General features: G+C 34.5%; 1 protein-coding gene across 1 annotated transcript in view; it reads right to left on the bottom strand.

Annotated features, from left to right (window-relative positions):
- GPC6 (glypican 6) overlaps positions 1 to 25,116 on the bottom strand; it is a 1,245,595-nt gene that overhangs the window by 615,218 nt on the left and 605,261 nt on the right. The window contains exon 3 of the mRNA XM_027855687.1: positions 3,912 to 4,303. Coding sequence (XP_027711488.1) covers positions 3,912 to 4,303 — 392 coding nt within the window. The remainder of the gene's footprint in view (positions 1 to 3,911; positions 4,304 to 25,116) is intronic.

The raw sequence follows: 25,116 nt of genomic DNA on the forward strand, positions 1-25,116 counted from the left end.
AACATTAGTAGGTACTACTACTTATTCTCACTGAGTAAATGAGGAAACAGGCTCAGAGAGCTTCAGTAATTTGTCCAGAGTCACTCAACTAGCAAATATATAAAGTGGGATTTCAGCACAGGTCTTTCCAATTTGGTATGTTACCAAAAGCTGGGTTTGGCTTCAGAGGACCTGGATTGGAATCCCAGTTTTACTAAAGTTTACCAATTTTCTCATCTGTAAAAATAAGGGTTTTGGACTAGATAACCTATACAGTCTCCATGACTTTGTGCTTATAATTCCAAGTCCATAGTTTTAAGAAATAGGCTATATTGCTTTCACTAAAAACAGAAAAAGTTGGGAGAAGTGTGTGTTACCCTAGATAAATTATTTCCAATGGCCCATGATGATAGTGTGAACCAGGGAACCATAATAGGGGAACAATATATAAAACAAGGATATAAAACATCTACCATTTATAAATTGTCTTAAAAGTTGCATAGTACCTTGTGTGTGTAAAGGGTTGGGGTCTACGAGTCATTTGATCAATTTTCCTTCCCTACTAGAAGTAAGTATTAGATTGGTCATTTGTGTTGTATCCTATTAATTAATTACTTTGACCTTATTCATATGTGCATTTTTAATGCTAAAAATTTGGGGATTGATCAAAAATGGTAAAAATAATAAAAAAATAAAAGTTCTAATTTCAGCAGGGGGAATAATATGGTAAGTACATTTAGAAATGCATACAGGTCTCTGAGTTTTCCAGCAACTTTGAAGTTGTAATTCAAACAGTTTCTTTCTGAAGTCAGTACTATACCACTATTATACAAATTCGACACATAGCACTTCAATTAAAGTTGTTGGTCTTTCTAAATAACCTAGAAATCTCTTCTCTATGAAGAGACTTTACAGGAGCTTAAATCACTATCAGTGAGAATACAGAAAAAAATTTTCATTTGGGAATGCAACTTAAACTTCATGTACTTTCTCTCATTCCTCTGGAATATTTTGCTGTTGAGGAAAACAAAATTGGCTTGGGTGCTGAAATTCTATAGATTAGAGCTGGATACATCTCTTGCCTAGTCAGGGAGGTACCATCTGTTAGGCATTAGGTGAGGCTGGCTCATCAGTGAACCACTTAAATTTGCTGACTTCTAAATTATTTGAAAAATCACTCATCCTCTCTTTTTAACTGAGCTGGCTTAATATTAAAAATCAATGTCTTTGATGTCAACATTTCAGTTGGCTAGTACATGATGAGTTTAATGAGGCCAAGGTTGGAAGGTAGGAAGGCCATCAATCTCTTTTTGAGCTAACCTTGTTTCATGGCAACAAACTAAACCCCAGATCCCAGCCAGTCAACTTTCAAATCCATATTGGCTACAAAAGGAACTTACTAAAAGAGGGAAGAGTACAAATGAGTAATTTGAGGATGGGCAGCATATTTGAGGTTAGGAGAATCATTGTGGCATGACTGCTGTTGACTATGTAAGTTGAAAATCAGACTAGAAAAATGTCATCTGTAGTTTGACACACAACACCTATTGAATGTCTGGGGCCTACTGTCTCTGCTGGTTTTTAGGGTCTTTGGTCCTATCTATCTATTTATCTATCTATCTCTATATCTATCTATACACATATGTATATGTATGTGTATATGTACATGTGTGTATATATGTACATATGTGTGTGTATATATATATGTATGAACTTAGGAAATGAACTTAGATATGAACTGTCTTTACTCCTCTCCTGTTAGGTAGAACCACAGGCTAGGCAGAACTAAAGAAGGAAAATCTATGTCCCTAGTCAACATTAGTGATGCCCCCTGGGTAACTCTGAGCAAGAATGGGAAAGCAGAAAAGCACTAGGGTAATAAAGTCTTAATTTTTTCTGGGCATTTCCTGGCATATTGGCTCCTTAACCCACTGTAGCCTCCCCAGAGGACAATGCATTAAGACATTGTAACATTATTTACCTCCAAGCAGAAATCAATATAAACCTCTAGAAAGTTTTATGTATATACAGAAACACACATATGCACACACACTGATTATATGTAAGACACAGAGTACATAACCTTTGGTATCTGAAATAAATTATACATATATATGTATAAATAGTATACATGTAATGTACATATATACATATTTTTTCTTTTTACCAAATGTGTGATATTGATATTTTTGCTTCTTATAATATATGTTCAGATTCTGAAGGTCCTTCTCTATAGCTCATTTTTAGTCAGTGAAATTGTCCTAGGATTATATCCAATGACCTCATGAATGTAGCCATGAAATTTTGCTACTCCCCAAATCCCACCACGGAACAGAGCACTGCTTTTCAAAATGATTTTTTCCCCTTAAACTTGCCTGAAGTTCTTTTTTACTTATGTGGTCATGTTTCTCATTGCTTTCCTACCTGGTTTTTTTTTTTTTTTTCCTCTTTGGGGAATTTAAATGAATTATGTCTAACTCTATAATCGCCCTGGGGACTACAGCATTGTTGTTTTTCAATGAAAGTTTATTTTGGGGAAAATGGTAACATCCCCTTTATGTGACTGAATCCCTCATATTTATGTGCTTTAAAAGCCCTCTCACAAATAACCCTTCCAATTACTTAAGCACTTTCTTTTAGTTTAAAAACAAAAATTGAGTCAATATGAAAAAACAAAAAACAAATCACTACTACAACCACCACTATAACAACAACTAAAGTCCAACAAATTTGTTTTATTTATTGAGTTTTTAAAGAACCATAAAGAGGAGGGCACACATAGTCCATTTTTGAAGGTTAATGAATTCAAATAAGGAAATAAAATTTTCCAATCTAGGAAGTTATAAACAGGTTAAAGTTGAAGGCATTTTAGTTATCAATGCATGTGGGAAAAAAAAAAAAAACAAAAAACAAACAAACAAAAAACCTCGTTGAATTGCCCTTTTGTGCCACAGTCCTAAGATTACAAAAATAAAAATAAAATTTGAAAATCCACAAAATTCAGTGTTTGGCAATCCCCTTTGTTCAAATATGACCTTTTCTGGTGCCACGGTAACAGATTCTTCATCTACCGCCTTTCCTTTGGCCGCTAATGCAAACATCTTTCAGTTTATTTGCTGGTCCAAACTCATACACGGGAAGGACTATCTCATAAGTGCAGATAAATGCCAAGATGGAACTTCAACAAAGGCAGACATTCTCTCAAACAAGAATCCCACAGTATCTGAGAATAAGAAATCTAGGAAAGCTTAAAAACAAACCTAAAAGATAAGCATAAAAGTGCATTTTTGACTGACTTTTTTCATTGATCCAATACAATGCACTTGGGTGACAAAGATAAGGAGTTACAGTAGCACTACCATGCCAGAATCTATACTTTTTATTCCTTAAGCTCTCCCTGTACCAGTTCTGTAGATGTCCGCACAGGTAGGTCCTTTCTTTCACCATTAACGAGCCACGGCTATTTTGACAAGAATGACGAAGATGAAAAAGTGCCAGGTACTGCATGCTCCTAAAAACAACCCCAACTTGTCACAATTTGCAATCCTGATGACAAGTGTCTGACTTCCTAGAGAACTGTGAATGAACAGGGTCACCAATATCTGCCATCTTTAAATCCCTCATCAGCAATGCCAAATGATTACAATTGTTAGCACCTGTAATGCACCACTTGTGACAAATGCTTGTAAGCTACACTGCTGATAAACATTGACACTATATTTTAAACAACATAGAATAACTGCAAATCCAATGGCTTTCCCCATAGAAAGAATACACAGACTTCACCTGAAAAGCTCCAAGATTGAGGCACAATGAAGATAATTGCTCATATCAAAAAACAAACACTTTAAGGTTCTGTATATCTATTGTATATATGAATAATAAAGAAAATCCAAAGATAGAAAGAAAGAAAGCCGCTTCTTTTCCATTACCTTGGAAACTCTGTTTGCAACTTCTCTGCCTACAGTCAGTCCCTGGACAAAAGTCCGAGCAGCAATGAAGGCCCTTGTGACTTGAATCTTCAGTTTCCTGGGTACATCTCCAAAGGGCTTCAGCTGGTCGGTGTATTTGCTAACACACTCCAGGTAGTCCTCACTGAAGTGATACTGAGGGTTTATGAGTTGGAACATTCTCTCTAGCAGCCGAGCCCAAAAGTCATTCAGCATCTCCTCCAGGTTCACGTTACCTCCAGTATAGTATCGTTTTAATTCTGCAAACAGATCCTGGAATACTTCAGAATTCTGCATGTATAGCATTCCATATGTCCGGACAAACATATCATTTAGTGATTTTTCTGCATTCTCTAGGAGCTCTCGAAAAAATTCTAAGGAAAAAAAAACACAAGAAAATAGAAGCAAAATCAATTTGATTCAGAAACCCCCAGAGATCTGACTATGCTTAATAAAAGCAAAATAAGATGAAATACTTGCTTTAAGTTTAATCTGGTAATTTTTTTTTGGCCAATGGTCATATTGTTAATACATTATTAATAATAAAAATAAACATAAAATATCAATTGAAATTAATTAGCTGTTAAAGCAGAAGTAACATTTTTCTTCAGAAATATTCTATCTCTACTATTACTGAGACAGTTGCTGCTAGCTAACAACTATTTAACCTTAACCTTAAGGTTTGCAAAGCATTATATATATGTAAATACATATATACATACATATATACATACATATATATATATACACTCTCATTTGATTCAACTATGTGAGGTAGATATTATTATGTCCATTTACAGATGAGGAAACTGAGGTTGAAAGAGGTTCATTGATTTGCTCAGTATCAAACAGCTAGGAAATATATGACAAGTTTTAAACTCATATCTTCTTGGCACCAAATCAGTATTCCATCTTCTGTCTTATCAACTAAACATTAGCAGTTTGGAATATTAAATATATTCTGGTATTATTAAGAAAAAGTTCTTTTTTTCATTACTTAAGTACAGAACACTGCATCAGATGTTTACTACCATTATGATCTTGGGTAAGTCACAATCTCCTTGGGATTCAGTTTCCTCATCTATAAAAGGAAGTTTGGATTAATTGACTTCAGAGGTCCTTCCAGGGCAACATTTATGATCCCATGATCTTGTAAGTGACTCTAATATATAATTTCCCAAATAAAATGCATCAAACATTAATCTACTAATATAAGAAAAATAATTATCTTAATAAATAACTAGATAAGGCTAGTCAGGTACTTTAACGTAACTTTTCAAAGTGCTTGAAAATGACCCAGGAAACTATGTACAGAATACTTTTAAATATCATTTGGTCCTCACAACAACTCTGTGAGAAAGTTAAGGTAGGTTTTTTTATTGCTGTTATTATTATTTTATTGTGTCTAGATTAGGAAACTACTTTTGAAGAGGTTAAACTTCTTACCCAAGGTCACAAAGCTATCAGGTGATAGGGTAAGGATTAAAATCTAGGTTTTCTGATTCTAAAATTAAAGACTTAAACAAAAATATTTGCCAAATGATCATATTGTTACTTTACTGTAAGAAAACTTGTTTCAAATATTACCACTGAATCATTAATAGTAAGTTGATATGAGAGTTGAATTGCCAATAAAATATTTTAAGAGACACCCAGAAGTCCATATTCAGTAAGTAGTATTATAATAATTATTATCACATTAGTAGTAGTATTGATGATTGGGCCTATCATTATTATGATTAAAACCAAGGAAATCTTTGAGATTATAAAGAATTTCATAAAGCAGTTATAATTATACAGCAGAAATTAAATGATAGACTAGCTCTAACTAAAAAGCACTAAATACAAGTCTCCAAATTTCAAAAGCATGAACAAAAATACTTGAGCCTCAGTGTCAATACTCAGTAAAGGAGAGGGCTCTAAGGATATTGGAAGAAGCTGCAAAGAAAATAGAAATCATCCAAATGAAAAATACTAATATAATGAGACTAGAAAGTAGATTCTAATCATGAGCCTGGGACAGGCTGTTCATTTATCTTCTTTTCGAGGTCAATTATTTTGTTAGGCTTAGGAATTAAAGCTTAATTTATTGAATACAGAGTACTGCTTTCAGCAATGAATAGTCAGTAATCAATAATGTGGTCTAGATTTTTAAAGGGCTAAACAAAACATGAGGAGGAAAAAAACAGTGATTGTCCCTTATCCACTAATCCCCACAGACAGGTGAAGAAATGCCTCTCTTGGAAAGGGAGCTTCATTTTCTGTCTCAAGTTCAAAGCAGCATTCCTCCATTTTATTTCCTTTGGTGCCTTGCTCATAGGAGATCTTAATTAATGTTGTTTCAATAAATGAATGACGTATCTCCCAGAGACTGGATTCATACATCTTTGTGCCTCACTAAAAGCAAAAGGGAATCTCACTTGTTCTTGTAACCCTGATGAATCTGGTTTTGTCTTTTCAAAACTCAAGCATTCCCCAACCCCCGGTTAAGAAGAGATTAATAATTGGGAATTGTTTAATGGAATAAAAACAAATACATTGAAAAAAAAGATGAGATCTTAGAATTAAAGATAGAAGAGACCATGGAGATCAATTTGTTCTTTTAAAGATAAGGAATCTACAACACATGGAGGTAAAATGACTTATCCTAGTTATATAGGTAATAGAGTTAGAAAGAGAACTTGGGTCTCTGGACTCCAGAACCCATGCTCTTTCTGATGCACTATACTATTTCTCTTTTATGTTCCTTAACTCAGGATTTCTTTTGGTATCCCTTTAAATCACAAGTCTAAGAGTTTCCTTGAATGTTTAATCCTTTGTGTGCATCCTTGTATCAAGTAGTCACAGCAAAGAAAAGTTTTCTATCAGCTTCACTGATCTTCGAATGTCAAACTATTATTCTCTGTACAAAGTCATTATATGGTTTAGTGATCTTATAGTTAAAGCCAATATTTGGTGTTGGAAGACACTAATGTATCAGCCAATTATGACAAATGCTGCAACCTTAAAGAGCATCGATCTGTGTTCAGGCATAAGGCAAGGATTCAAGGTACTATGGCAGAGAAGGAAAAAATAATGTCCTATAAACTCTGGTGCATTTATTTGACTTTCAGCATGCTCAGTTCCTTTTGGAAGCCTAGCTTCTTTCGGAATTGAGAAGATTATCTTAGTCTTTAAGCATACCAAGATAAAGATTTAGAAGAAAATAACAAAATTTGTATTGTTGACAAAGTGTTAAGTGTAAACAATAGTGTTGAGTTGTGAACTAGTTTAGGGGGGAAAAAATCCAAATTGTCCTTCCATTCCCAGTTTCAGAAGGCAAAGCTCAAATTGGATTAAGCCTTCAGTCAACAGAAAAAAAAAAACACCACCACCTCATCTACAGAGAATCTTTGGCTGAAAAAAATGCTATTTGATTGCTTTTTCTTCTCTAGTTTCATTAAAAGTGTTTGCTTTGGCCACCCCTTTGCCTCCTTGGGTGAACAAGAGACCCTGGTTAGGTCTTTTTAACATTTGGGAGGATTTTATTCATCCAGTGGGAAGTTCTGGAGGCCAACATCTGTTTGCTCCAGGGCAGAATGCCTCAAGTGAAAGAAAATCTTGTACTTAAAACTGCTATTATTGTGAAGGTGGAGGACGCCTGATGATTTGGTAATTCCTCTTCAGGGTAGACTAGCTCCTAGGAGCCAAGCATACCCTAAGGATATGAAAGAAAGAAAGAAGGCTCTAACCAAGGAACTTCACTAAAAGACAAGGATAAACAGGTTCCTAAAAGGAGTTAGAGGCATAAAAAGAATGAGTTAGGAGGAGGAAAAAAAAAAAAGTGGAGACCTTCAAAGAGTCTCTGGGACTTTGCATTCAGCACAGAATCACAGGAAAGCCTTTCCTTGTACAAAGTGTCAGGAAGTGCCTGTTTCCTTATTAATTACAGGGGATTTCTATGGTGAAGAAAGTATGAAGCAGGAAAATTTCAGATTGCTTTCATAATGAACAACAGCTTTTATGGTCCTCCGTTCCTCATTCATGCTTACCAATACATCTCTCCTCAAAGATGGCTTACATTAGCAAGATTTTTCACAATGCCACCAAAATTCCATCCACTCGATGCATACGATACTACTTGTGCAGGAAGTCTGTTTAGCCAAGTGGAAACTGCAATGACTGTACTGCAGAGAATGCCAACTGTCGTCCCAAGGTGAAATGGCACATAAAGTTTGACTTCCTGAAGGTAGAAACATCCATTTCTAATAAGAGTCAATCCTAGGGTATGATAAATCAAGAAGTTCATGCTAAAACCTGAGTTTGTTTGTTTGTTTTAGAGGAGAAAGCAGGGGGTCTTACTAGGTAGCTGAAGAGTGATGCAAAAATGAATCTAGTAGAAAAGTTAGTGAAGATTGTGAAACTTGATGCAAGAAAACAAAAAAGTTAATTTTTCATTAGGTCTACCCTCCTACTAGAAGGATTTTTCATACCTGACAGGGTATTACAAGCCTATAATGTCCAACCTAGATATGTTAGTGGATAACACATGGTCTCTTATCATTCAATTTAACAAATATTTGTTTTATTTTATTGTATTTGGTTAGGCAATTGGGGTTAAGTGACTTGCCCAGGGTTACACAGCTAGTAAGTGTCAAGTGTCTGAGGCCGGATTTGAACTCAGGTCCTCCTGACTCCAAGGCCAGAACTCTATCCACTGCGCCACTTAGCTGCCCCTTTCATTTTATTTATTTATTTATATTTGGAACAAATATATATTAAGTACTTACTTTGTGCTAGGCATATCATCAAAATAACTGACTCACATAAAGTGCTTTCAGGTTTACAAGTGCTTTTGGGTTTACATCTGTACACTAAACAGGCTGGTGATGTAGTGGGTCAGGGAGGTACTTTATTCCTTAGAGATGAGATAGGAGAGTGGACATGTTAGCTGTGGCAAGGTTGAGACACCTAAGAAGGGATGCATATGATAACTTCACACACACACACACACACACACACACACACACCCCGTTTATTTCAGCTAGAGACACTTAGTCAAGTCTTTCCTTATTGAAGTGTTGGTTTTTGGAGTTGCTGGAGAGCTAGGGTTCTTTTGGGGATGGGGGGCAGTAGAATGACACTACTTGCCAGGAAGGTGGATGATGAATATTTACACTTGTCTTAGCATTAATTTCTTTCTTAAATGTTCTATGTTTCTAAATTTATTGTTAGCTCGGATTTGCTAACAGGAATGGAACCAAATATCCTGGACAGAAGTTAACTTCAGAAATCCCCAAAATTATCTGGGCAAGAGCAAAAGGAACCATAGAGGTGATTAATCATTAAGAAGTTCCTATATACAAATTTGGCTCATTATATAACAAGATATTTCCTCCTTCTCTCCCCTGAATAGGTTCTATATATCTGGTCTTATTTGACCCTTATAGTATCCCCATGAGATAAATAGGCATTATTATTCCTATTTGGGGAGATGAGGAAATTTTAGTTTAGAATGTTTAAATGATTTGCCCAACATCAAAAAGACAGTAATTATCAGTTATGATTTTGAACTAGAGTCTCTCTCCTGATTTCAAAGTCAATGCTTTCACCACCAAACTGTCTTTTATAATGAATGACACACTGCCCTATTGTCATGATAAGATCCTTCATTTAGTGACTAAATAATTGTTCAATATATGTGATTACAAAATCTATGCCCATTTAAAGACCAGGTAAGCAAGCCTAAGGAACATTTGCATTCCCTATCCAATGTGAAGAGACCTTCATTCATGGTCCCCAAGAATTCTAACATGGCATCTGCCTCAATGATTCATCATCATGGATACCTTGACAAAGATGGATCATTGAATATAATATGAGATCACTGATAAAACTGACAGTGCTTCTCTGTTCCCTTAGAGAACTGTTTTGTCTTGACAGACTCTCTGACAATGCTCCTTCCAACCCAGGTTTTCAACTCATGCTCTTCATATTTATATCTATATCTATATATAGATATATCTATATATATAGATATATCTATATATGTGTGTGTGTGTGTGTATGTAGGTATGTGTATATGTGTGTGTGTATATACACACACATATACACATACATACATATATATATATATGGAAAGTGGTAGCAATGTATGCCTTGGATTAAGAGATTTGGGCAAGATAAGGGAAAAAGTGACAGAAAACTGAAAAATATAAAAGAATGACATGTATAATCATGCCATGTGATATGAAAATATTTAGATAGAGCTAGAATAACATGTAGGGTGTTCAAAACCTGGCCCCTTCTTACCTTTTCAGTCTCTCTCTCTCTCTCTCTCTCTCTCTCTCTCTTTTTGTCTCCCCATGCACGCGCACACACACATCCCCCATATGTATTCTATGATCCAGTAACCCTGACCCCGTTTCTGTTCATGTCAAAAAATCAATCCTCTCAACTCTGAGCATTTTCAATGATGGTTCTCCATGACTTGAATTCTATTCTGCCTCATCATTCTGCTTGCCTAGCTCGGCTTCTTTCAAGTCCCAGATAAAATTCCACCTCTTATGAAAAGCTTTTTCTAATCCCTGGTAATGTTAGTTCCTCCCTTCTGGTGCTTATCCCTAATTTTTCCCAGTCTATATCTGGTTTATACCTAGTTGTTTGCATGTTTCCTTCCCCATTAGATGCTGAGCTCCTTGAGAGCAGGAACTGTTTTTTTTGCCTGTCTTGTATCCCCAGAGCTTAGCACAGTGCCTGGCACATAGTAGGAAGTTAATAAATGTTTACTCTCTGGTGGAGAAGTGATATTATCCAGGTTCTGATTATTCTTAATTTAAAGTAGGATCAAATAAAATACTTTAAAGATCAGTCATATATTTAGATTACATAATTTACATATATAGATAGATATAGATATATAATTAGCTTTGAATATAATTTTAGCCATTTGTCCCCAAAAGTTAACTTAGCTTAAAACTTTGGAGTTGTAATCTTTGGAACAGAAAAAAATCAAGATGGGAGGTCTAGTCTCACTCAAAGGACTCCAGCATTGGTAATGGTTTCACTTAAAACTCCAAGATCACAGCAAAAATAAGAGTAATTATTTAGAGAAGACCAAGGGGACAAAAAGACTACTCTGGAGTTGCCCCATTTTTTCCTTTGTAATTTAATAGATTATATTGATTTAATCTGCTCATATTACAAATACTACTTAAGTATTCAAGTGGGGCTCATAATTGGTGCTTTTACAAATAATGAGGTCTAAATTACAAAAAAAATTATTTTCTGCATGAGAAAACTTATTCAGGAATACGAAAGAAGCCCTGTTAAGCAGGTGTTCTAATTACTGACAGTCAGACTAGTCCTGGATGCAAAAATAGATGGGTGTGTTTTGTTGCTACCTTGTCTGCCAAATACCAATTTTTCTTAGTATATTTTAATGGGCATTGCGGATTCATATAATTCAATTCAACCTGGAAGTTAATGAAATTCTGTAATTCCAAAGTGACATAATAACTGTCATGAAACATTATACATTGCAATTTTCATTGTTTTAGCTTAGGAGTTATTAAAACTGAACTACTGTCCTTGGAAATAGGTGCCACTCTATGAACCACTGGGCAGTGATATAAACAATATTGTTAAAATTAATTGGGATATGACACTTATTTTAAATCAATATTTATTTATTCAAATTGCTTCTATAATATTTTAGGAAGTAAACATTCAAAAACTTGACTAGAGAATAAAAGATTTTTAAAAATGCTATGCAGGCAAGAAAGACATGAATTTTCAAACAAGCATTTTTAAAGCACCTACTACATGTATACGCTGGGTTAAGTACTTTACAAATATTATCTCATTTGATTCTCACAGCAAACCTGGGAGGCAGGTTGAATTATTATCTCCATTTTACAGTTGAGGAGACTGAAGCAGAGAGACATTAAAGTGATTTGCCCAGTGCACACAACTAGTATCTGAGGCCATATTTGAACTCAGATCCTCCTGATCCCAAGTCTACTGTACCACCCAGCTATCTCCTAGATTCAAACCTGCTCTATTTTATACTGATACTAAGAAGTGACATTATCCCTCTACAGGAATGGTACAGGGAGTCAGGATAGGTTCTGTGTAGGGCACTCAATTTCACAAAGTTTTTATTCAGGATCTTTGTGCAAAGTGCTGTGCTAAGCATTCGAGAGGGGAAAAAAATTTAAAAAAGAACAGATCTGTCTCAAGAAATCTAATAGAGGAAGTTAAGAAGCTTTCTAATTTCTCGTGGTCACATTTTCACTCCTTCTACTACTTATGCTTTGCTCACATGATCTACATGAACTCAGTTTCACCTCCATGACCTGATGAGGCAATGGTCTTTACGGGAGGGCATTTAGATTTAAGTATCAAAATGGCTCTGGAGAGGAAGGAAAGAGATCACAATAAAATCAGTCGCATCACCAAACACAAGGGAATAAAGTATAAAGTGAAGGGACAGCTAAGTGGCACAATAGATAGAATTCTGGCCTTAGAATCAGGAGGTCCTGATTTCAAATTTGGCTTCAGACACTCACTAGGTGTATGACCCTGGGCAAGTTACTTAACCCTGTTAAACTCGGTTTCCTTATCTATAAAATAAGGTGAAGAAGGACATGTCAAATCACTTTGGTATCTCTGCCAACCACAAAAGCATAACAATTATTTTTAAAAACTACAGAGGATATGTGTGTACACTCATCCACTTTAGAAAAGTAATCACTCTACTTACTAACCTATAATTTCATTATATAGCTTTAAAATTCCAACCAGATTCTCTTGAAGTTAGATTTTAACAAATGAAAATGGAATGACTGTCGGAAAAGTCATCTAGCAAAGCTGAAGCCATCAAAGGAAAACTGAAGCTTTTTTCAATACTCAACTCTCTTGGACCTAGAGTTGAAAATATTCCCAGTAGACGTAATCTAATCTAATCCACTTTTAAATGGTTTTTAATAGAAACCCATAAGACAATTTGCTATCAAATACACTTTAAAAATCAACATAGTACAGAAACATTTTTCTGTTGAAAGAATATTTAAATAAGGTAACTTGACTTAAAATGCTATTTGAGATTTTCCACAGACAGGTACTAATTTTGCTGCATAAAATAGAGACACATGACAAGTAGGAAACTGTAGTCATTTGGGTCAATGGATTTTGAGAAGCAAAGGAGATTATAGAAGTAGTTTGCTCAAATGCTTCTTTTGCAAGCTTATAATTTTAGAGTGCACTAGTAATTCTTTTAACAGTGCTTATTCATTATAAATATTTTTTAAAAATTATGGATAGAATAGTTCCATTAAAGAATATTTTAAAAGAAATTTGTTTTTCATTTGACAAACATTTATAAAGTGCTTACTATGTTCAGAGCACTAGGTTAAACTCAGGAATATACCAAGTAAATAAATAAATTAGACATAGTGTTTGCTCTATTGTAGCTTGCTATCTAGCAAGATGATTAAATCATTTATGGCCATAGATTGTTATATTTAAACTACTGAAATATCCAAAAGGAGAGATGATGTTCAAGGGGTTTTTTTGGTTTGTTTTTTTGCTTCCCCCCCCCCCAGTAGTTCCTGTATAACCTAATAGCTGAATGGAGTGATCCACAACTTGTTTTTCCTTACTCCCTTGAAGCAATCAGTGTTAACATGAGCAAAATTCTCAGATCTGCTTATTCTTGTGGAACATCTTGATTTAATGAAAGCCTACTCTAATAGTCATGGAACAGATAGTCCTAATAGAACCTCACTGCCCCTAGTTTCCACTCCTTTGGAGAGCCAGAATTCTCCCAGATTTAGGACAAATTACAAAACCCTTCTCATTAATGCTTGTTTCATTCCTCAATAACCGTCAGGGGTATGTGTGGCTTTAAAAAAAAAAATAAACCAGATGGATCAGAAATAAAAGTAAAGAAAACCAGGTGACCAAGAACATAGGACATAAATTTAAGGGGTTAAAAAGGTATATAGTAATGTTTTCTAAAATTTGTCTTATACTCTCTTTCTCATGTTTGTCTCCAGTGATTAGTTCAGGGCTGAGAGGAAGGATCTTAACTTGGTCTAAGATTTGGGAGGTTCAGATTACAACAGGGTGAGGGGAGAACGGAATAAGTGGAAGTTATGATGGGGTCTCTGACTATTAAAGTCAGAGAAGTTGGGCTTTCATTAAATAAAAATTACGCCACAGAGATTTGGAAATTAAGTTTCCTAATGTAATGCTTTAGGTGTTGAATGGTGAATTGAAAGAGTAGCTGAAATACTGAGGTATAGAAATGGTAACTATCGCAAGTTCATATAATAATTAGTTGCCAAATAGTCAGTGCCTGCTTCAGTGACACACCATTCTAGACCAAAACATTGGCTAATGTAATATGCTTCATAAGGCAGCATGACACACTCCAACCTGCATTTCTATAATAAAAGTGCTGTTTCCAACTATTTTAGGGAGAGGGAGACAGAAAGTTAGAGAGTTATGTTATCAACTCCAAGAATAACTCTCATTCCCTAGAGTTGTTAAATCTATTTAATTTCTAGGAGGAAAATTTTGCATTGGTGATATAAAATTCACCAATATAGAATACCAGTTGATTGTTTTATTTCCCCACCCAGCCCCCAGAGGCTCAACACAATCTGCTTTCCAACATTCAGAGCTCCAAATATTAGCACAGTGTTTGATGAAAGGTAGACTTCTCTCTGTGTGTATACATACATACACACATCTCTCTCTCTCTATATATATATAAATGTATTTCATATATATGTACTTCATATAAATAAGAGAAAGAGAAAAAGAGACAAAAAGACAGACACAGACAGAGACAGAGAGAGAGACAAAGCGGTGTTGCTCAATTGCGTCTGACTCTTCATGACACCATTTGGGTTTGTTCGTTTGTTTTGGCAAAGATACTTGAGTGGTTTGCCATTTCTTTTTCCAGCTCATTTTAAGCATGAGGAAACTAAGGCAAACAGGGTTAACTGACTTGGTCACACAGCTGATAAATGTCTGAGGCTAGATTTGAATTTAGGAAGATGAGTCCTTCTGACTCTGGGCCCAGTACTCTATCCATTGCCATCAAGCTGCCTACACACACACACACACACACACACACACACACACACACAATTTCCTTTCATAAAAATATTCAGTATAATTCTAGTACATATATACTCATATGAATATATAAAATATCAAAACATTTTTAAAATGACATGAAATAGAATGAAAACTATTGCAAAGCTTTCCATATGTAGAATTCTCTAATTTTATTTGAAAATGGCAAAATTTTCTGAAGTATAGACGAAAAAATCATCCACTCATAAATTTAGAATTGGAAGTGACCTTAAAACACACTTAACCCTTCCAATCTCTTTACTTCACAGGTGAGGAAGTTGAGACCTGGAGAGGTAAAATCACTTGCCCAATGTCAGAGGTAGGAGAGTACGATTTGAACCTAGGTCAACGTGATAGGAAGAGTGATAGATTTGGAGTCCAAAGAACTGGTGCAAATACTGGATCTGCTACTTACTATCTGTGTGACCTTGGGTAACCTCTCTGTGTCTCAGTTTCTTCAACTGTGAAATGAAAAGAATGAATCAGATAATCTCAAAGGACCCTTTCCATTTCTGAATCTATGACCTCTTGATTCCAAATGCAGTGTTCTTTCCAATATACCACACCTCCTAGACAAATCTACAATTATGGAACTGCAAACATTTTCTATGAAACTCCTTTCTAACTCACATGGACCATTATATAATGGGATCAGTCACCTGGTCTACTTATATGAAAATTTCACTAATACATTCAGACACTTGGAAAACTTTCATTCGTTACAAAAGATTCTCTCTCTCTCTCTCTTTCTGAATAAAATAATAACATAACTAGGAACTTTTTTCTATGCTAGTTATTAATTGCCATTTTACAAATGACATTTTCATTTGAGGGAGTGTTTGACATGTGGTGTTTCAGAAGTGTTGAATACTGCATTGTTGTACTGCTGGGTCTTCTTGACCTATTGTTTTCAGACATATTAGACATGGTAATGAAGTGTTTTGGTTAAACAGATTATTATATATCACATAGAAATGCTAGTTTTAAAACACAGATACTATAATATTTCAAATTTGATATTAAATTAATATTAAAATTGTACTTAGTATGATTTAACTTTTTAAAAAAATTTCCAAGGAATGTCATTAGACTATAAGGTCCCTGAGGGTAAGGAATGTCTTTGTTTTTTTTTCCCCTGTACCTCCTGAGGCTACAGTGTTTAGTAGAGAGTAAGTGTTCGGTATTTTTTTTCATTCATTTATCAAGATCTTGCCCTACCTCAGCATTACCATCATAAACTTCCATTGCAATTGAACGAACAAATTAAAGAATGGCTGCTTAGCAGAGATTTTCAGTTACTTATATAAAATAATTGGGTTTTCAATGTACTGTCTTTTGGTTATGAAAACAAGCTATGTGTATTTTTCCCCCATACCAAAGGACATTATTATTTTTAATAATAAAATATAAAGTCCATGAGGGCAGAGAGTAGTCCCTTATCAATTTTTACATTCCTGGAGGTCATTGTATAGTGCTTAATTGGTCAATGGGGAGGAAAAGGGAGTTCCTTTGCCAGCTGAGTCCAACCAGTAGTTCCTATATAAGGGACCATAAGTTAGTGAATGCTTTTAACTGGAAAGCTTAAACTTGTGAGAGCATCAACTAATCTAATGGTCTTTGTGAAAATACCTAATCTGTTACTGAAGTAGAAAAATAAATAAATTTTTTTCTATTCACCATTTTTCTGTTTACCAAAAAGCTGTGATGAAGAAAATCAATGAAGGGGCCTGAGTCTGAGTAGCCATGACAAGAAAGTTTTGCTTTGGTCAATGGATCAAACACCAGACTAAAATTTAACTGAAAGGAAATGTATTTCAAAATGAACAAATTGGTAAAATAATGTTTATCTAAAAATGAGTAATGAGAGTAGGTATTCTCTTCACCCACACACATTTTTTTCTTTGACCATTATTACAATTAAGTGACTTTTTAAAGGTTTATGGTTTCCCCAACCCCATTTTATTATTGCCAACATTTTGAGAAATCTAGATATTTGAAGAAAACAATATAGTGAGCTTCAGTATATAATACTGATTAAAAAAAAGAAATCCCTTGAAAAGAGATAAGAAAGAATTTGCTTTTTGGTTGCAGAAAACATATGTAAAAATAAAAATTTAGGAAATGGGTTTTCCTAGCTTTCTAATGGAAAGAGAATGCTAGGTAATAAGTCTTTGGTCTTACTTGAAAGCTCTTTCTTTCTCTCCAGGGTACTAAAAAGGACAAAAGAAACCTACTGAAAGAGGTTTAAGAATTGAGATGGGGAAAAATAGGGAAGGCACCTAGCCAACATGAGATATGTCCAAAGTCACAGACAAATTAATACTGCACTGGGAGGGTGAAGGGAGGGAACAGGATTATCTCTTGACTCTGCGTTCAGTGATAGCATTCTGATTAGTGAGAGCAATCAATTAATTAAAAAAAAAGAAAAAAAAAGAAATGAGAATTGGTCTCTAAAGGACAACATGCTAGCTGTAAAATAATAGAATGATCTAAGACCATAGGGTAATTACTCTTAGATAACAAGAACATCTGGGCCATTGGTGTTTGAATAATTGCTTTCTATCTAACACAATTCATCTCTACCGATTCAAGGATATATACAAAAATATCCTCCAAGACAAGGAAATCATAGCAAATGCATGCCTATTGTTTACTCTCAGAAATGGCAAACATTAAGGCAAACAAAAAAATAAAACAAAACAAAAACAACCAAAAACCATTCTTTTTTTTTAATAGCTATATACCTTAAACTTAAAGTTGCTACATGTTCTTATCTCACTGTGAACATGATGAGCGTGGGGAAAAGGCTATTGAATCTTGTAATTTCAGAAGAAGAACATAAATGTTTCTACACTCATGTTGACAGCCAAAAAAGAGTCAAAACAGCTTTCATCCATCTATGTCACTGATACCTATGTGTGTGGAACGTATTGGAAAGGGCTCTTTGAGGCACTTTTCAGGGGAGTTCATCTTGTAACGAATCAGGTGGCATCTGTCACCAGAGATGCATGGGTACCATGACACATTGCATTTTCCTTTGTTCAAGACTAGTTTTATATTTTCATTAATAATGAAGAATAAATGTGCTTTTAAATGTACATAAAAAGTTTATTACACAAGAAATAGATGAAAACCTTTATTTCCTCTTGTAAAAGAAAAAAAAACTATCCCTTTATAAGTCATTTACAGGAGTTTTCTTTTATAAAATAAATTTCTGACTATGTTTATATCAGTCTCTACCCATTAGATATTGTTCCATTGAACATTTAAATAGTACATATTAAATATTTGGAAAAACTGAAATTTTCCTATGGAAAACTATTCAATGAAATAAAATAATGACTTATTTATGTTTGTCAGGATATTTAAGTAAGTGTGACATAAATATCAATTTGACTTAGAATCACTCACTGCATTCATAGTTCCAAGGTTTTAAATAACTCCTGAATTGCTTACCACACTTTAAAGGGAAAATATATAAAACTATAGAAAGGTATTTAATTGAATTAATGCTTAAGTTAATAAAATAAGAAATATTATTAGCTTATGATTTTGAATCTCTGCTGATTGTTTTGAAATTTATTAGTCATACACTCTATTTTTCTTTGCTTCGTTCTTTTTCTTCTCTGAACTTTACCCTAAAAGTGTTGAGAAAGCAACTAATAATTCTTTCTACAGGAGTAGATGTATCCAAAAAGGCACAGAAATAAGACATGGCTACCTTTTGGAGGTTATGTGAAAAGGCACTCCAATGCACTCAAGTTTTATTTTGTTGTTGTTGTTGTTTTTTTTAATAAATGTCTTGACCTGGAAATATATGTAGCAATTTATAGTGACTTCCTCAGTGCCCGTTTACCCTATTAAAAACAAAACAACCAAAAACAGTAACAAAAAGAAACAAAAAACTGCTGATGATAATGAATCTCATTCTTGCAGTCCTAACTCTGGTATTCAGTTATCATCAAGAATAGACATCAACTAGTGCTCTAATCTTACTTTGATGGATGGAATACTAACCTTTTATAAGATTAGAGACACAAGGTGTTCTGGAGATAATAAAATTCAAATAGGTTTATTTCAAAGGGCAACCCAATCTCGATTTTGTTCTTGGGTCACTTGACAGATCATTTGCCAATGTAGTTTTTGTGTCCTTCTTGGTCTGGCTTCCTATAGAGTGCCAAAAATTTCAAATCAAGTGATCCTCAGATGACAGAGTTCAAAAGTTGGAATTGGTCACAGCTTGATATTTTATTTTACCAAACATGCTAAAAACTCTCCTGGCCTCTATCTCTGCTTGAAATTTGCTATAACTATTGATTGTGAAGTTGGGAGAGTGCAAATGAAGGGTGAATCTCTCAACTATGCTAATCATCTAGTATTACCGCCAATATTATGATAGCTAATTATGAATTTCAAAAGATCAGAGATTTCCATTTCAAACATGTACCCAATTGAAAGTCAAAAACAAGTGGATAACTAAAAAGTATGGGGTGAAAACATATGGTGCTCTCTGAAAATTATGTACATATTTGCTTAATGTTTTCTCAAGAAGAAGAGAAAAGAATTTTTTTTTTAATCCGGTGCCTCAGTTTTACATTGTACATGAGAAGTGAAAGAGCAGGGCTAATAAAAGCCAGCTCCCACAAAGTAAGAAGGCACTCATTTTTTCATGTGTTTTTTATACAAATATTTTTCCAATCTCTTTATTATGCCCTTAAAGTAATATAGTAATATATATATAGTAATAAATGAAATAATGAATATTTATTATTACTATTTCCTAGTAAGAAAAATATTCTTTGCCACTTGCAAGTATATTGTTACCTCTTATTAAGAAAAAAAGAAGAGGAAAATGTCTATGCTTGTATGATGTGGACCATCCAGAAAGGTCCCCCCTCCCTTTTCTTATATGCAAAATATCAGTAAATGAACAAACATTTATTCACCATCTAATATATGCACATTAGGGCTTCTTTGTATCACACAAACTTCATACAACTAGACAACAAGGCAATCTTAGAGGACATGGAAATTAGAGCTGAGGTGATCAAGAAAAGCCTCCTGCAGAAGTAGTGTCTTCAAGGAAACCAAGTTTTCCAAGAAGGGAGGTTAAGAGGGAGAACATTGCAGGCATGGTGGACAGTCAATGCACAGAAAAAGAAAATGGAGCATCATGTAGGAATAACGGCAAGTAGCCCAATATGGCTGGACCACAGATTGAGTTGAGTTGATTACTGTATAAGAACACTATGGAAAAGTAGGAAGGGGTCAGGTTCTGAAGAACTTTAAATGTTAAACAAATGAATTTATATTGTATCCTAGATGCAGTAACAATCCACTGGATTTTAATGGGAGGTCCTTATGAAAATCACTTTGTTAGCTACATGGTGCAAGGATTGGTGTGGGAAGGAACTTGAAACAAGGAAGAACAATTAGAAGACTATTGCAATGATCCAGCTGAGAGAGTTAATGAGGGTCTGAGGTCGGGTGATGGCTGTGTGGTTGAAGAATTTTACATATACAAAAGCAGTTATAGAGATGGAAATGATAAGATTTGGCAGCTGATCAGGTATGTAAGAAGGGAGACAGACAACCACTTTGTAAATTACTTTGTCACAGAGAAAAATAATTGAGGAATTAAGAGTTATATATTGTGAAAGGTTAACTTTATTAATAATAATTATTTATTATTTAATTATCAATTCAAATTTATTAAATTATTAATTTAATAGTTAATTATTAATATTGTTATTTAAATTGTGGTATAATTGTGATAAAAATTGTGTCCTATGGACATTTAGCTTATAAACATATTTCTAGTTTAAAGCTCAGAATAATTTTTTAAAGTAAGTAAACGATATGTCAGACTCTTCTTTGGTGATTAAACTTCATTAATGTGTGTGTGTATGTGTGAATCACAAATTTAAAATGGATATAGTTAACCAGGATTTAAGAATATATGCTTTGTGATGAAGTCTATGTCTTTATGGATAAAGTCTTCTATTCTCTCAAGACAAGATGAGCTAAAAGTTCAGCTAGTGTAAAGTAACTGCCACAACAAGAAGGCCAATTGATCTCAGAAATCACCTTAGCTATCTAATAACTGATCTTTTTGATAAGTGAAAATATATGAAAGTCAAAGGGAATGACAAGTTGGAATATTAGATAATATGCAAAAACCTTTAGAAGAAGGGTAGAAGAATGTGAGAAGTATCATTCCATAAAGCAATGAGAAAGAAGGAGTAAAGGATAAAATAATTTTGCTGAAAATTTGACTCAACCCAATTTAAGTTCATTTAAAAATGAAACTAAAAGATGAAAAACAAGGAAATGAAAAATGGAAAAGATCTGTTAACATTTTGATGATAAAGTGTTTTATTTATCAAGGACAATGAAACCTACCCCATTTTAGCCCTTAACATCTTGTCTCATGACATGCTGAGGAGGTATAAAAGGCATGAAAGAAAGGGAAAAACTATAACAGCAACTAGACTAGATCAAATATAAACAAAAGAAGTCTTTGTTACAGATAACAATTTTGAGGGATTGATTCTCAATATATCTAAAAAAATGGAAGATAACAAATGATTGTGGGCAAAAACATTTGACAGGTTTGCTCTTACAAATAAAGTGACTAAAATATTTTTTAAAGGTACTAAATATTTCCTTTTGAAATTTTTCATAGCATGTAGGAGAGAATGATGATCTTCATTATCATTTCATGGAATAATAAATTTAGAATAGAAAGACCTTTGGAGTCATGTAGTCCAACTGTTCCTTGCCCCTCATATTTTCTAGCTGAGGAAACTGAGGCCCAGAGATAGTAAGCGAGTTGCCCACAGCTATACAGGTAGTAAGTGGAAACATTATAAATCAGGACCTCTGACTCCAAATTAAGAGCTCTTACCACCACACACATGGTCTTACTCTGTAGAATGCTTTTAAAGTGTCTTCTTTTGAATCAAATAAAAATTGTATCAATGCTGTATGAATCCAATTGTTATGTTTAGTTAGCTGTCATGTCAGACAATATCATTTTATTAGAAAATCAAAGCATACAAGAAACTGGTTACATATGTGGGAAGATTTTTGTCTCCTTCTATTCACTTAAGCCAATGAGCTGTTTTTACCCTTCTCTTTGAATTACATTTGACTCAAAAAGTCTTCCCTCTCGTGCAGCCTAAAATGCAATATAACTATCAATATGTCTTAAAAAGGAGCTCTGATTCATTTATAATCACATTCTATGATTTGTTCTTTGGGTACTCACAGAATGATTTTTTTGAGCCATATTTGGCATAGGATAGGACAGAGAAAGACTGTGGGGGATACAGAACCATGTTAATACTCACAGTATCAAAAAACGGTATGTCTCCTTATTTTGTAATTCTATGATTCATTATTCCTTTTTTTTTTAAATAAGAGGCAACAAAGCTTATTACACAATTTTATGGCAATAAATTTATACTATTCCTAAAATTCATATAACTTTCAATTTGAAATTTGATTTCTGAAAAGTTATTTTTGCAACATTCATTTTTAGTCTTCAGAGACATGCTCTTCATATTGCTGTCAAAATGTCTGCGTAGTAAAAACAAACAAAAAAAGTCCCAGGTCCCTCATACGGCTTGTTGAAATCTTCTTCATAACTTTCTACCAATTTAACATATTACTCCCTGAAGTGGATATTCATAACTAGCTCTGTCTACATCTATCTTATTAATATTCCACTCAAACTACATTTTGTTACTTGGTCATTGAAAAGATCATGTGAAACAATGCTGTAAACTGCAGAAAGGTTAAACTGTCCCTTCTCATGTGTCTTTGTATCTACAGGATTAGTCACTTTCTCAAAGAGGGAAATTAGTTTTGCTTGGCATGATTTGTTTTGGATAAGTCCATGTTGGCTACTACTTAACACTTTGTTACACTCCAGGTGCTTGCAAATTGATTGCCTAATGAATCTTTCCAAGTCTGGACATTAAATGAACAAGTCATTAATTCCCAGGTATGTCCCTCTTTTTTTTTTCCTTTCTTAAAATAGCATGTGGTATGTGTCCTTTCCCCAGTTACTTGAAAATGTGCCAGATCTCCACAAGTCCTCAAATTCACTTGAATAGCCAAAAGGTAATTGGGTAGTGTATTAAACATAGCTGAGCTGCTGATTTCAAAGTTAAACACATGAGCCTCCATCTTGGGAAATGGATAGTTACTTCTGAAAGGATTTGAATGCAAGTCTTCTGCCTTTAAGTAGGAGGATGGATTAATCAAATTGTCCAAGTTAAGTGGTGGAGTCAAGATGATGGAATGAGAGTCAGCATTTTTGTTCAGCTCACCTAACACCCCTACTCTGCAAGAACCTAGAAAATTCACTATATCAAACACTTATCAGGAAAGCCAAGAAAGATCATAGTAGGTTAATTTTTTCAGCCCAGGGAAGCTTGGGAAATAGACAGCAAGGTCTGCAGACTCTGGGCCTGGGATTGTCCAGGGACAGTTAACAGGACTAAGACTAAATACCGGGGCTAGAAGGACCAAGACAGAAGGAGATCTCAAGGGACCCCTGAACCTGGGCTAGGAGCAGGAATGAGTGCCAGGTGACAGCTCTGTCACCCCTTCCCCAGTTTTAGATCACAATTCCAAGGCCGAAAGGAATGGTCATGGTCACGCAACAGCAAAGATGAAGTTCCCAAAACTTAGCTGTGAGTGGGAGGACTCAATTCTAACTTTTCGTCCTACACATAAAGTTGCAGTGGAATAACCAGGGCAGAAGCAATGCAGAGTCAAGCAGCTCAGTCACTTTGAATCTGCAGAACCTCATAGTGAGCTAACTGACTGAGTTCTTCAGCAGGATACTGGAACACAACCACATACAATCTAATACACCGAAACTTGACAGATTATACCGGGCGGGGGGAGGGGGGCAGTGAACAAACCTCCCCTAGATCTTACCACTTTGGACGCAACAGAAACTTGCAGGCCCTCATACAAAACAGCAGAAGGACATAGAAAGACACAAGCTCAGGCCAGACACCCCTTACACACTCCCACCCCTCCACCCAAAAGTTGAGCAGAGCTCAACTCTAACATAAAACCTAAAGGTCAAGAAGTAGGGTGGGAGAGTGAGCCAACAAACAAAGAAAAAAAGAATCGGACCATAACTAGCTACCGTAATGACAGGGAACTTCAAGACAGAGACAGTCAGCTGAAAAAAATCTAAGCAAAGCCTCAAAGAAGAATGCAGATTGGAAACAAGCCTGACAAGAATTCTTATAGGAGTTAGAGATAAAAAAGACACAAAAATTAAAACCAAATAAGAGTGATAGAGGAGGGATATGCAAGAAAGTAATGCATGAGAACTGACAACTTTGCAAAAGAGACATAAAACATTACTGAAAAATAGAACTGCTTAAAAATCAGAATTGGCCAAATGGAAGTTAATGACTCCGAGAGACATCAAGAAAGGATAAAGCAAAGTCAAAAGACTTTTATCTCATAGGAAAATAGATTGACCTGAAAAATAAATCGAGGAGAGATAATTTAAGAATAGTTGGACCACCTGAAAGTCATGAAAAAAAAGAACCTAGGAATCATATTTCATAGAAATTGTTCATGTTGGCCTCTCATTCCTAAGATTAAACTATATAAGTATTAATGTATTTCTGTATCTCTGTATGTAAAATACAATATATATATTTCAAATGCATATTTAAAATAAAAGTCAATTTTTATATAACTTGATGATGGAGTATACTCGTATAGAGTTTTATGCTAACCATCACTTAGTTTTCCCCCTTGGAAGTAGAATTATCTACCATACAGAGTATTACACAGCTTTTTTTTTTTTAACTGTTTGACATTAATTCTGAATTTCTTTGTTTTCATGCAGTTGAATCAGATATTTAGCATTTCCTTAATGTCCCCTTTTGTGGCTTAATTATAAGCCATTCTCTGGGGTAAAACACAATAAAAATTTATCAAGTAGTTTTCAGATCTTATAAAAGCAAATGCCATCTTTTATTATATGAATTAGAAAGTTTGCCAGTGTCAGTGTAACCCT

This window comes from Vombatus ursinus, unplaced genomic scaffold (assembly GCF_900497805.2).
Source record: "Vombatus ursinus unplaced genomic scaffold, bare-nosed wombat genome assembly UNPS02011014.1, whole genome shotgun sequence".
NCBI classification, from domain to species: Eukaryota; Metazoa; Chordata; class Mammalia; order Diprotodontia; family Vombatidae; genus Vombatus; species Vombatus ursinus.